The following is a 15,155-nucleotide window of genomic DNA, read 5'->3' as shown; positions in this document are numbered from 1 at the left end:
AACCCTCAACAGTGCCTTAGTTTCCCACCTAGCTGGCACTCCAGAGCTGAGTCCCAGACTCCTTGCTTTTACGGCAGAAAAGCAGTCTTGGCTATCTTTCAGTCCATCTTCGTAAGGTGCAGTCCTTTAGTCCCCCATGAATTTAAGGGTCTGTTCCTTAATCTTTTCCAGGTTCAGTCATTCTTCCTCATCAGACCTTATCTGCTCCCTAGTTGTCGATCCAGGGCTTCTTTTTATACCTTCTAAAACTCCTCCAAATCAGGAACTCTTAAAAAATTATTATTACCAGTGCATCCTACATATCATTCTAGGCATTTTCTTTCATTGCCTTATGCACCCTGCCAGGAGGAGACCTCATGGTTCCTCATGTGCTTTTCCTGTAGTCTCTTCTGACCAAGGTCCAAGCCTGTCCTTTCTAGAAGGTTTCCTTAGTAAGTAGCCATTCTACCAGCATAACAAAGGTCCCCCTGGAATTGTCCTAAAGTCATGTCAGATCCAGGGATAGGTGGGAAAAAAGACAGAATGCCTATCAGCTGTATGTAAAAGCCCAGTTTATGTTGGGTTGATTCTCTGTCAGTAAACTACTGAAATATAGTTAACCATCAAAAAAACCCGCAACACAATCATCTGTCATTCAGCTCCTGATTGCCAACACTTTGATTTAATTGTCAACTCTCATCTGAGTATACCCTGCCATAACCATTGAATGTGGAGAAGTTTGTCAGACTTGTACATAAAACCTTGTTATTTTTCCTTTAAAAATTCAATTAGTAAATAAAGGAAGGAAGGAATATTTCTAAGTAGATCATATAAAATTTAGTTAGTTTGGTTTACATTTATGCTTCAGTAAAACTTGTCTGTTCTTTTATAATATTTTAAAAACATGATTTGAAAGAAGGCTGATCATTGCTAACGCTTGCAGAGGCTTCTAGATTTGTTTGCTTTTTTGAATTTGGAGCAGAATGAAGGGCATCCAGGGCTCCGTGAACATGGAAGGAAAAAGCTTTTTTATTGTGTGGTGTACCATAGTATGGGTTGTTTTTTCTCTGCTCCTATTTTTCATTAGCATGTAGCTAAAGACCTGGACTTTTTGGAGCTGTATCACTAATAAAAATTAAATGTAAATCAAGAGTATACAATAGACATTATGAAATGAGCAATCTGAATATAAAGCACTTAAACTTCTACTCTTTTCAGTGCACTGATCTGTAAAACTAGCAACCCAATCCTGTACCTGTTAGACTGCATAGACACTCAGGTCTGATAATGATGGGAAGTATTCAGTATTTTCAGTTCCCAGTGAAGTCAATAACAGCCAAGGGAGACAGAAACAAGTCTGTGAATACCTTACAAGACCAGACCCTGATATTGCCAAAGACTATATTCTGCACATGGGTTCCAAATCCATAACAAAATCAGAAAGACATTTGTTTGAGATATTTATAGAGCATCTGTTTGACTAACCATCTGTGCTCCAACTGAAGTATACACATGGTCCAGACTGAATAAAAAACAATTCTATGGATTAAAATAGTAACTTTGACACTGTTACATCTAAAGATTTTACTGCTAGTGGCTTTGTTGACCTGTTTACATGTAAAGGTAAATTTTAAAACTGTAAAATCTGAAAGGCAGCATGAGGAAAGATTGTGACTGTCCACTTCAAAAAGGCTTTGAAGTTAAGGGATGCTGTTTGAATGCTGCATGCCTTTCAAAACTGCTGCTTGCTTAGGGTGTGGATTAAGCTAGCTGTCTTCCTCAGTTTCTGAGTAGTTTTCAGGTTTCTTTGCAAGTGTAAAGGTAAGAACATGCTGAAGTATTTTGCCATGTTTTCACTTGTCTCATATTTCTCTTTCAAAATGAGATTCATTCCTTTTTTTGTGGTTCATGGTGTTCAGTACAAATATTAGCAAAACATTAGAAAAGTAGTCGACTATAGCTTGGAGTTAATTGTACTGAGAAACGTCAGTGTATTCATTCAAGTTTGTTTCATTCATCAAGATTATCTTTTTCATGGATCAGTATGTTTCAGATGTTCAAAATGCTGAGATTAGGAATCACAATGAAAAGATGAAAAGCCCTAGTCTATAGTAGGGTTGATTCAATATATATATAAAATGATCACTTACTATTTATTGAAATTGCTCCTTAAGAATGATTATTGAACAGCAAGTTTTTGGAAGCTGGTTATGCTTGTTCAAGATAGTAGGAAGTTGAAGTTTCTGATATTGTTTCACAAGATTAATTTTCTTTAGTGATAACCTGGGGAATTCTTTAAATTACCTCTTCTTAGTTGATGTAGCACCATCTGCCACATCTGCAAAGAAGATAATTATTTTTAGGAGCAGCTGTGGTTTTTTGATTAAGTCTTGAGTCATCAAGGTCAGTATTTTTGAATTATTCATTGTAGGGAAATAGAAACAATTCGTTTGCATTTTGGCCAATAATAAAGGATGTACTGTTATTACAGTTAGGGCCATAAACCTCATAGCTATTTACTACAGTCCTCTAATTTCCAAGAAATTTGTTTGCATAGTTTGTGAGATCATTTAGCTTTGTAGGAAAAAAGTATCAGTCATAATTTATGAATCAGAAAGACAGCACCTGGTGACAAATAAGTGACTGTGGAGACTCTTCTGTTAATGGAAATATTAAAGTGAAAATGGTGTACTTCTTAACACTGGGTAATGGGTCCAGGTTTCCAGCTTCAGTTTCAAAAGCTGAATTGTAAATCGGGATCTCTCACACCAAAGGAAGAATCCACAGATGAACAATCGTTTAACAGAGATTCCTTGTTATGCCTGTGGCCTTCCATGATAGCTCTAAATCAGATGAGCACATCTCAGTCAGATGAGCATTGTCCATCACATAATAAATAAGGGGAGACAAGCAAAGGTGAGAATTGGGACCTGAAATCTTCAACAGCTTGCTTTATCTTGTAGCAAAAAGGCTCCAATCTGTGCCAGATGCCTTGAAAAACTAGTGCTTTATGTAAAGTCTTAATGTGAAGTAACGAGCTATCATTTGATGATAAGATAGCTACATCTCTGCAGCAGTTTCTTTCAGCTTCCTGCTGTTGAGGAACTAATGAGAACAGGCAGCTTCTCAAAGACAGAATAGTTTTTTCCCTGGGGAGTTAATGAAAAGTACATTTATCTTACTGGCTTTGCTACAGAGCAAAGGTGGCAGAGCTGTATGGCCTGAGGAGGGTCTCTTAAGAAATCACATATGTGTTGAAAATTAAAGCTTAGAAAGAGGGCCCACAGGATAAAGAAAGAGAAGAGGAAACTGGTCTGTGAGATAAGATAATTGAAAAAGAGATGTTGAAAAGCCAAACCTATGTTCCATGTTGAAAGAAATACCTGTGAATCTGAAGGTATATAGACAGAACCTCGTACACTGCACCTCCTTGAGTTATGGCAGACTCAGGTTTGTGACATTGGATGCTCAACCTGAAGAAGCTCAACTAGATGCTCATTTTTGCGTCAGTTAGTATGCACCGCTACATATCTACTTTGCTTGATACCTGGAGGTGTTCATGTAGCTGACCATCAATAATGGCCAAGGTGTGCAGGTATGTGTTTCTCTGTACTTTTTAGAAATTGTGTATCCATAAACTCACTGAAAAAAAGCCTGTGGAGTCTAAAACTGTTTCCAAATGTAGCTCTCACAATTTAGCATTTCTTTGTTAAAATTATTCCATTTTTCAGTGACTGTGAACCCTGACTGCACAAACAGTGGGAACCTGGAGTTCATATCACTAGCACAATGCTAGACTTGAACTGCAATGCAGCATGAGAATAAGGCTTCTGCTCTACTGTTACAGCGCAGGAAATATCAACACAAAGACAAAAAAGAAGAACTGAAAGTGTAACAGATACTTGTAAATGTGTTGTCCCTTGTCCTTTGAAGCACAGTTGTTGATTTTACCTGTGTTTTGAGTAATCAGCTGGATATGAAATACAGCTCTGAGGAGTGAGATAGCTGACAAGAGAATTTAGATTTACCAGATTTCAGTAACAGCAAACGCAGTTGTTGTTGCCTGCCTGAACCTCAGTCCAAGATGGACCCTTTTCTCATTCAAAACATTTAATGGCATTCTACATTTATTTCACTCATCACATACTTTTAACAAGCTTTTCTATACTTACAAATGAAAAGTGGGTTTATTTTGGAAAGAACAAAAATTTTAAATGATTAAGAAGATTTTACAAGTCTTCTTGCTTTCCACGTGACTAGGAAGACAGCTTTACTTCTGTATGAAATACCTAATGTGCTACCCCTTACTGGAGTATCCTCCAGAGATAGCACAGATTTGTTAATATTCAAGAACATGACCCCTCAACTATATTTTCCAACTATGCTTTAATGTACTATTCTATTTGTACTGTTTAATTAAGGTCCAAAAAGGCCTTCAGTTAGTGGCCACACTATCATCTTTGTTGCTTTTAGACTCAGCAGTGCTTTATGCACCAGAAATTCAGTTCCCTGCACACACAGTAACAGAGCAAATAGTCATTATCAGCATATCGACTCCCTGTATGGCAAAGCAGTGGCAAAGGTCAGTCTTCCTCTCAGTGAAGAACAGGAGAAAACAATGGGCCTTGTACTTCAACCTGCAGGTCAGACTTGATTTGTAATTTACTGTTAGATTGCAGAAGTGATGCATCTTATAAAAAGAGGCAGTGCACAGCTTCTACTGGGAGTAGTGACTTGTACCTAGTACAGAGGTTGCATCTAAATGTGGACTTTTTGAGGAGGGTACTTAACTTATACAATATTTGACCCTCTGAATATGAGGTTTTTATTTTTAATGAAGATATAAAACCAGAATGACTTTATATGTTTAATGTCCCTCATTCTGTTAAAGAACTTGGTATAAGCCTATAAAATGCTATTTTGCTCTGTCAAATGCCACAGAAATTACTGCTCAGAAATGTTACTGTTTGTCTATATAATCTGAGTAAAGGAGCAGAATTTTGTAAACAGCCAAAAGTCTCCCTTCTAGATGCAAATGATGCTGGTATCCTAGCAAATACTAATTGGTATCATACTTTTCAAGTGAAGTCAATTAAACTACCAGGCTCACTTGTGCATCTGTATCCAATCCTCCCATGCAATTCATAAAGCTTCCCCCCACTTAGCAAGTGCTAAGTTAATTTTATATTTTTCATTCACTCTTCTAATTCCAGCACATATACTTTTTTTTTTTAATAATTATGGAATATCATCACACACATCAGCAAAATTCTTATTGACAAAATTACTTATCTATGGGAGTGGATATATTCATAACTGCTCCTAAGCAGTATCAAGTGCAATATACATACACGAATTTTTGAGAGAAAGGTAGCCTTATTGATGTTTGACCGTGAATTTGGGCAAAAAGTGAAAGTAGTCTCCTATTAACATATTGGCTTAAGATCCAGTGAAGGTGACTTATGAAAATTCATTTTAGTTTTCAATTGAGCATACCAGAAAATTGCACATGGTCTGTTATCCCGTCGGAACTGATGAAAGGTTATTAGTTAAGCTGTGGTAACCTGGTAGCTTGTTACAGTCTATCACAACATGTTCCACATCTTCTCACAGAATGACTTGCAATAAATTAAAAGCACTCTAGAGACTCAGTTTGAGAAGCAGAACTTGATTGTGTAGTATACTCTTTCCCTAGTACATTTCTGGAGAAATATCCCTTTAGCACTGTGTGGTCTTTAATTGCAATCACATCACGTCTGGAGAGAGAAGCTTCACTAAGCTTGGAACAATTTGATTATCATATGGAGGGAGATCTTACCAGACTGACCTGAACTATTCCAAAAGAAAAGGGTGAGGGGGTGGTACCAGCTGTGCATGCAAATAACTTGGCTGGGGGAGCTTGTTTTTATCATTTTGTATTTCACATCTGCACAGTCCCAAAGTAAATATAGTTCTGTTGTGTACAACTGACTCGCAACAGAGCATGTACATGACTTACCTTTGCTCTAAGCCATCAAGCTATTCCATGTAGATCATGGAATTCAACCACTCCTGTTGTGCTTTCTACGTTTTAATCACTACCCCTGCAGGTAAAAATGCAGCAAACATTCCTTTGTCTACCAACCTGAAATAATGCAGCAATTATTTCATTTGATGCTCCACACTGCCTGCTTATGGAAACAAGCTATTACCACTTTTCACAGTGTCATTCAAGACAGGCGGATATGATTATAGGCAGCTATATGCTATCCTCTAGTCATCAAAAGACATCAGTCTGCTATTTTATATCCAAAGTATGTAGCTCAGGAAACTCTTCCTAAAAGGGAAAATTAAGGTAATAAATAGACTAGTAACATCAGTAAGGAGAGTATAGATAGCTTCTTGTAATCTAAGTTAAGTTACATCTTTTTACTGAACTGTATTTTGGTATCATTTGAGCTATCTATGTAGCTGAGTCACTGGAAAGGTTTTTGGGGGTTTGTTTCTTATTTGTTCTTCAGCAACTTTGAATCTCCACTGATGCATGAAGTCCCAGAGCACCAAGGCAGCAGCACAGACAGTTCGGCAAGCAGTTTGGGAAGCTCTATCACAGCATGTAAGAAGGTAAATTCTAAGTTTATGTTATATTTAAAGGCAGATATAGCCCAGGTTATAGCTTTGCCTTTTAACTTTTGTCTTTATCGGGGAATAAAAAATTCAACTGATACATAAAAAAGAAAAGGACTGATACAGAAAAATAAATTGTGGGTGCTGTTATGGTATCTTGAAATTTTGTCTGCCTGGTCTATACTTGTCTGGTCCCAGAGTATATTTATTATACATATATGGGAGATAAACTCCTCCTGAACATTTCTATTTTTCCGCATTATCTGACAATATGAAATAAAAGCAGTGTATAGCGTGAATACCTTCAGGACTGCTCTTCAATAGGTGGTAAGTTTCTCGAACCCAGCCTGAAAGTCCAGAGCTTTTCTCTCAGGTCAATACAGTGGAGGGTCCTTCATGAAACAGCTTTTCTGCCTTTCCTAGTATCTGACTGAACAGGTTTCAGCAACCCAGCAGGTAGATTTGACCATTGCTGGTTTTGTTGCCTCAAAATGAATTTATGTGTAGTTATTTAATTTAGAGGATGTGCAGGGGAAAAAAAGCGGTGCCTCTGTGTCTATGTCATTAGGAAAAGTCAGGTGTGACTGAGATTATTTTATGCATGTAGGTGATTTCAGTACAACTGAGAATACACAGGTGAAGACCATGGATGCTTCCTTTTATTCCTCCTCCCCAGGGCCAGATTATGGCAGTACAGTCTGAGGGAAGGGGGCACTACCAAAGACCTATTGAGGAGGGCAGGCCATCTTTCATCTCTCATTTTGCAATAACCCTCAGAGCTCTGCTGTCTCCCACAGGCATAATTCTAGAGCTGATAAGAAAGCATTTGTTCTAACACAGAAATGTTATAAAACTTCACAGTTCATTTAGTTTTCCCATAATTCTTACTTTTTTTTCTTTTCCTTCCACTACTAATAATAATGCTTTCCTTCTGTGGTTTGGGGTTTTTTTCAAATTAACAACAATATATATTTATATATGTAAGCAGAGAGAAAGATAAAACATGTAGAAGATAAAGATCTATTTTCCACATCCTGAAAACCACACTGTAGGTGTGTGGGTGAGCATTGTCTGTCTACAGAAATTTTGTTAAAGGTAAAATCATTGATATAAAAAAGAACTCAACAGACTGATGTGTATGCTCAGACTGGTCTTCTCCAGCCCACCCCAACATGGCTAAAAGACAAAGTGTCAGTATTTCATTTGATCAAAGGGTTTGTTTATTTGTAAAATACCTGATTTTTAAAAAAAAGCTGCTGACTGTAACTGAAATCTTCATCGAGGTAGAAACAGGCAGAAAATCCCTTGTGTGGGAGAACATCTTCGATTTTCATTTAATCTCAGAGTTGTCTATTTTATGTAAGACTGAAGGACGGTGGCACAGCACTGAGAAGTGCCACCACTGTGTTTACAAATGCTCCCATCTTGGGCACCTTCAGAAGCGCCACTCTCTTTTTAAGGCTAGCCTTTATCACATGATTTAGAGCTGCTTCACCTGCCTGATCCCTTACATTTGAACTTTTCATTGTAACACAAGTCGATTTTATGATTGTCAGCACACTAAAAGAAGTGATTCACTTCTGCCAACACCTCTGACAAACAACAGGATATTTTGGGCTTCTTTACAGCATTGTCATAGAATCTGTTACATTCTTTTTTTGTGTGGAAAAGGATAAAAAATTACACAATCTAGGCCATTGCCTTCTCTTTTAGCCTCTGTTAGTTACAGTGGTTTTTATGTTAGATGTGTAATTGGTGGTGGAGCGAAACACTATGGGTTCCTGCTGCAAGAGAACAGTTTAAACAGTTGACAAGCATGTTTGAATAATTGTATTTGGCATGAATGGCTCCTGTCAGGAACCATATGAGATGTGGCCTCTTACTACACAGATCACTCTGAACAAATGCAGAAGATGTGGCCCTTGATATCTCATCTTATTCTGTATGTCCCACTTTCATATCTTTTTTGATGAGTAGTAATTAACCAAAGCAATTAAGATGATCAGCCACGAAGACGCAGATGTTTCATTTGTGGAGCAGAGCCTTTTTAATGTTGTCTCGGTTATAGATATTTACTGTATTTTAATCTCTTATGATCTAAATCAGGGAGCAGGAAGCTGTTACACTAAACTCGTATGCAATATTTTCCTCTGGGAAAGAGTGACTTTTCTAATCTACACTCTGCTAGAGGCTGATTTAGTTCATTGATTCACAACAGACTGAGTAATGCTGATGGCTGAGTCTCTAGATGAGAGTGGAAAACTTTTTTTTTAGAACCATGAATTACTGCTGATTTCACATTTAGTGCATGATGCAAATTCATCCTGAATTATTTTCTGAGTGTGATGATCCTGCTCTGAACCAGATATACAGCAGTATAGTGTGTGCAGCTGTTACACATAAGTATGGTCAATGAATCAAGATCTGCTTTCAATTGTACCTCTGCAAATCAGAAGCAACCTCATTGAATTCAGCAAAATTGCTAACTATGTATGTCAGTGGGATTGGCCCAGAACTTGTCTCAATTAGATAAGAATGAGGAGAAGTACAAGATAGGAGGAGGAAATTTTGGCAAATGATACCATTTGCCTTAAAAGTGCAGGCTATATAAAAGAAGGATGCTGACTGACAGCTGAAGTAGTATAGGTTTAGGTTTCTTATCCTTGGTACAGACCAGCTCAGTATATTTTGAAAATATGCCTAAATGCAAAAATGGAAATCAGAATGTACTGGTAGAGTTCCATCTCTGAGGAATACTGGTTCTCACATTGCATTTGATTAATCAGCAATTAATTAGCCCTGTTAATTTAGGCCAGCTTCTTCAAGCTTATACTCTTTTGATAATCTCAGTCATACATTATTTTACTATAAGGACTTCAGTATATTCCTTTAAAAACATGAATATCCCAGCAAGTTTTAATACATATGCAAAGTCCCACTTTATATAAACACCTAGTTAACAGGGAGAATTACCACAATAGCGAGATGCTGTAAGAAGTATTACATTCACTTTTACTGTATGTTTGTCTTTGACCATGATAATATTGCTGTCTCTTACCAAAGAAATATGCCCAGAAGTTCACATGGCTTCTTTATAAGCATTGTTGCATAGAAGATGTGTGTAACCCTACTGTGATCAGCATTGCAGGGTGGCCAAAATTATCCTTCCTCCAAAGAAGTACTAATGGGAGGGTTCTGAGCAATAACATGTCTGTAGTGGTCCTAACGCAGAAACTTGTGTGTCATAAGGTAGAGTTTAAACTCATCCAAAGTTTACCCCTTCATTCCTGCCACCACTTACTCAAATGTCACCTTCCGTCTCCTGAACACCATTCAGATATGTGTAAAACCGGACCATACGCAAGGAGACCTCTCCCACGTGTTCCCATGTGCCTCCCTTTCTCACAGCATTGTCTTTTTGGAGTAGTTTCCACAGGCTTTCCAGACAACTTTGGGCCAACCTGTATTCCTTAGATTGCTGACCTCTGCCAGCTTCTGCTGTGTGGACTCAAGTATACCTGTTTTTTTCTCACCTGTCGTCTTCAAATCAAAGTTGTTGCAAATTATTTTCTCCAACCTCCAGCAGTAAAAAAGTTATATCTATTGCACCCTTCTTCACATTTCTGGCTGCATTCTCAAGTGTATGTGGAGAACTACTTATGCACACATGAAAGCAGAATCTGGCTCAGGGAAAACATCATCCTACTAATATTGTTCATCTCCTTGAAGTTACTTAAAAACCACATACTGTCCAAAACTTCCATGTAATAATTTCTACCCTTGACTTCAAAGTCTATTATGAAAAGCTGCATACAAAAATTAAATGTACTATAAAGCCTTGCAACTTATAAACCAGTGACCCAAGCCTGGCAACTATGACCTGGCCTGACTGAAACATTTGTTCAGGAGAGTTATTTCTTCTGTTGATGCTTTACCAGTATTTACTTCCTGATAAAAACATGTTCTGAAAGAAAGATAGAACTACCAAGGGTCATTTAACATCCCACAGGATGAAGTTTGGACTGTCCAGCTCATTTCATGGGTTTATCATCTACACTATACATCTGCTATGATCTAGCTGTTCTGAAGTGTTGGGTGTGCACTCCAAGCCCTTAGGAGACAAAGAAGAGTAGTACCAAGGATTTCTGAAGATTGTTTCTGTATGATAGTTTCTGCCTATTCCAGTTTCTAAGAAACCGTCTGAGATTTAAGGAAAAAAGATCTAAAGTGATTAAGGCTGAAGACAAATTCACTGTGATTTTTAAGGAAATGAAACAAGACTGCTTGTTACAGCAAAAGCTATTTGAGCTAAAAAGAATCATTTCCTATGTATGCAAAATTATGTCTTAACAGATAATTAGAACTTCAACACTTGAGGATGAGAAGTTCTAGAATCAGATGAAATCTGAAATCTTATATATGTAGATATATACATGTGTGTGCATGTATGTATATGTTCAATTCTCTAGGTCTTCATAAAAGCCTCAGAGGATGGTAATTTTTGAAAAGAGGAAAAAAACTTCTTGATTCTAGATTTCACCAACCAGTTTATAATAGTTCAGTATTTCCACATTTGAAAATACTTCTAAAAAGAGTTTATAACACTAACAGGAAATTGTTTCTTTGGGATATGAAATATATTATTTTCCCCATCTAGTCTCAGAGTTAGTTATGGTGGCAGAAATCTTTTTGCACTGACACAGGAGGTTATAAAATTTATTGAGTGCAGAGTCATTCAACTGGTAAACAAGATTAGCTAGCAGCCCCCGAGAAGAGGCTAGTGTGATGTGAAGCATTCATGAGCCTTTGTCATTCTCAGAACAAAGTCTCTGGACACAGTGCTTTTACTGAGTATTTTGTGAACCCTAAATTTGTATTCAGAAGCTCTTTGGAAAAAATCCCAAATCAGGGCTGGAGTACTGAGAAACAACCACCAGAGAGGTGCAAAGCCTTTGTGGAAGGCACTGAAGAAGGGCACTGAAGCAGGCCAAGCTTATGGACTGTGGTGTTCCCCATTACCTCCTCATCCATCTTCTGCTGACTTTTATTCAGAAATCAATGTAGAATAATACAGGGACTGCAGTATTAACTATCTAACTGGCTTTCTGCCAGAAAGATAAACATTAGAGTGGGTGTTAGTCTGTGGGTGGTAATAAGCTTAATTCTGGATTGCCCCTGAGTATTAGAAAATTGTGTCAACTGGTCAGATTAGCTTTCCACTGTCATTCATCTTGCCTGAAAAATGAAGAGGCCTCACAAGTTCTTCTCATTTTTCTTCCTAAGAAAAGGATCTAGGCTTATGGATCAAGTGTTCCTGAAGTATGACAAAGGTCTGTCAATGCAAAATATGCAATAAGGTAAAGGAAAGTACTGTGGATAGATTTTTTTTCCAAGTAAAGCAACAGATTTATATTTAAAAATATCATTATTAAAATAAAAGGTTAAAAGTCTATTTCCACGTAATGCAAAAATTGTAAGAAATACAGAAGAGATATACATCCATTTCAGAAACGTACTTCTTAACATTGCTGCCTAGGGGAAGACAATAAGCCATATAAAATGTTCTATAAGTGGCATCATTGTTGCAGCTATTCTTTTCCTGCTGTTACCTAGTTTTAAAAATACTAAGGGTCTCTCTTTTTCGTGGAAGAATATTAGTACAGAGGCAGCAAGTAAGGAATTCAGTTCAATCTAAGCATCAGACTTGCAAATCTGGCTTTGCAATTTTGGTTTTGTTTGAGCAAAGCTTGTGGCATAAACTGTAGGACTGAGTCAACACAGAGATTAAACACAAAGTTTTGGTCTCAGGGTACTGACTGAGCTCAGTACTCATTACAGCAGGTCTTAAATACTTTAGCTTCTCAGAAAGCAGAAAAATGTGTTTAAGAAGAAAGAGTTTCTAGCCTAGGCATTCCCAGAAATGAGGCTGCTGGCAGAATGAATAGCACTGATCTATTGTGGAGAGAGATACAGTAAATCATAAAGGCTGCAAGTTTGTGCACTTTGTATAATTAAATAATTAGTTTTCCCAACATCTATGTTTATCACTTTAACACAGAACAAAACCCCTAGCAATATTTTCCAATAAAAATGCTGGGTTTAGGCATCGCCTTCAAGTATCTCCAAGGGCTTTCAGTTCTGAAAGAAAACAGGCTGATATTTTAGGGTTTATATAAATTACTTGATTTAAGGTATATTAACTGGACAGATCCAAAAGGAACAGTCTTTCCCCTCCTAAAATTTTGTAGGCAAGATTTCCTTTGTTTACGATAGAGTTCAGGCCCCCAAAGCACAGTAGGACTGAGTAAATTTTTTAATTATTTTAACTATTTTTAACTATTTTAACAGATTCTCTGCAGTAACAGTCTGCTAGAATCAACAGACTACTGGCTGCAGAATCAGAGGACACCATGCCAAATTGGCTTTCTGGAAGACAAGTCAGAAAGCAACTGTGCCTCAGTAAGTACTCACTGTAATCTCCTCTGGGGACAGGTCCCTTGAGAGTTATTTGGGTAGGGTGTGGGGCCAGCTTCAGTACATGTTTTAAAAAAGCCAATGACTAACTGAAATTATAGCAATCTATGTACAGTTTCTGTAATTTCCAGCTTTCTGTTAAAAGCAACCATACAAACCAAAAATGCATACAGATTTCTATACAGAGGACATTAGTAAAGATTACTGCAGAGGTTTCCCCACATTTGGCTTTCAGACTTTGTGGCCCTCCGTATTTTTTTATGCTCATCATCTGCAACTGACAAGAAAGAAAAATAAGCCAAAGAGAAAATTATTCCAAACCGTAACTTGTTAAGTGGCAGGTTGGAAAGAGCAGATGTTTAAAAGGCTGCTCAACGTTCTTGAAGGCATAGATACACAATTAAGGAGAAAACTCTTTCCATATTAGATGAGGAGAAGCTGCCAAAGAACTCAAACAGAATTATTTTACATTTGAAATGAAATTTAAATCTCACTATTGTGGATTATAATGTAATTAAGAACAGCTTTTGGTTAAGAGCGTACATGAAAAAATAAAGTTGTAACGTTGCTTTACACACAATCTGCATGAAACTGGATAGAAGTACACTGCTATGACTGTAATAATTTTTCATTTGGTGAAGGACTCAGGAGTGCAGATCCTTGCTTGGAATCCCATTTGATTGTTACTCCCTGGCTCCAGTGAGCAAGCAAGGGCTTTAGAAAAGAGCAGTTTATCTCAGGTGAAAGGTTTCCAGCACTTCTTGTGCTGCACACAACTTAAAGACCAGCTGAAGGCTCTCATGGAGTCTCCTGGGATTCCCTCAAGGACATGGACATTTCAGCTTTAGCTGATGAACCCAGACACCTGCTGTCAAGACACTGAATCTCCATCCCATGGTGGTGATGACTGGAGGCTTTGTGTCTTGCCTGGGGGTGATGCAGCATGCTTGAGAACAGCAGGAGTGATACACAGTGCAATTACAGCAGTCAACGTTAGGAATATGCTCAAAGGTTATAGGGCTCAATTCACTGTCATGCTGTCCACTGAACTACCAGTTTCCATGAGACAGAGTGAGAAAAATACACAACCTAAACAGAGTGTGCTAGTAAGCAACCATACAAGGTATAAGGTGAGAAACTAAAGACTCCCGTGTCTATTTTAGATGATGATGGGTGAAACAAGGAAGGGGACTTTACAGAGTAATGCTCACTGGTAGTAATTTCCTGGACTCCCAAAATTAGACAGACAGCAGTTTCCTGTTCTTTGAGCATTCTGCATGTATTCTCCTAAGCAAAAAGACCCAGTATAGCTGCTTGATACACACTTTTCCTCTTGAAAGCACAGCTCTGGTTTTATCTAGCCCCAGTCAGTCACCTTGTAAGGAAAATAAGCATTACTCTTACCAGAAATACTGAAATGACTTTTCATTACAATCCCAAAAGGAGATTCTTAGATAAGGGGTTTCAACAACTCACAGACTCAAATCTCACATGTGCTGAATACCCACAGTTTTCCCTGGCACAGTCATGCAAGGTGGTAATTTTCTTTTGATCCCCTCTTTGTCAAAGAAAAGACAAACAAGACAAAGCTCTTTCCTAAAGAAAACAGCTTGTGTTGCTACAGTGTGATGGCATAGTTCTGCTTGTAGGCAGAGGGTGGGCAAAGATGCTCTGGTGAAGCTTCCAGGATACAGAACTGCCCCACAGTTCCTAATGCCAACCTAAACTACAAGACCCTGACTGACCCCCTTTTTACATGGGAGGAATATTAGGATATGCTTTGAAACAAGGTCTGCCAAGTCCTCCCAATGCCTACTCCCTGCATAGTGTGCATATAGGACAGTCAGCCTTCCCTCTACAGCCTTCTGAACACAGTGTCAACTCTACACACACAGAAATTTTCACAATTTTCAAAGCAAAATGTTAGTACCTTGATGGTTCTGCAATTTACAGTTATCACTATAGAAGAAAACATTACATTGAAAGAATTTTGTATTAATGAGATTGAAGTGGAATGTACAATAACATATTGAGTGAAATTCAAATATCATATGCAGCATTAATTTAAAAGCTAAGTTAAATATTATTTTGGAATA

At 37.7% G+C, this 15,155-nt stretch overlaps 1 protein-coding gene across 3 annotated transcripts in view; it reads left to right on the top strand.

Annotated features, from left to right (window-relative positions):
- The window catches only part of SPHKAP (SPHK1 interactor, AKAP domain containing), a 74,574-nt gene that overhangs the window by 13,697 nt on the left and 45,722 nt on the right, over positions 1 to 15,155 (top strand). For all 3 annotated transcript variants that reach the window (XM_074833758.1, XM_074833760.1, XM_074833757.1), the window contains exons 2-3: positions 6,480 to 6,582; positions 12,934 to 13,044. In XM_074833758.1, coding sequence (XP_074689859.1) covers positions 6,499 to 6,582; positions 12,934 to 13,044 — 195 coding nt within the window. In that variant the 5' untranslated portion in view covers positions 6,480 to 6,498. The remainder of the gene's footprint in view (positions 1 to 6,479; positions 6,583 to 12,933; positions 13,045 to 15,155) is intronic.

Source organism: Strix aluco, chromosome 9 (genome assembly GCF_031877795.1).
Source record: "Strix aluco isolate bStrAlu1 chromosome 9, bStrAlu1.hap1, whole genome shotgun sequence".
Taxonomy (NCBI): domain Eukaryota; kingdom Metazoa; phylum Chordata; class Aves; order Strigiformes; family Strigidae; genus Strix; species Strix aluco.
The sequence above is the reverse complement of the archived record's forward strand: the minus strand, read 5'-3'. Positions and strand labels throughout refer to the sequence as shown.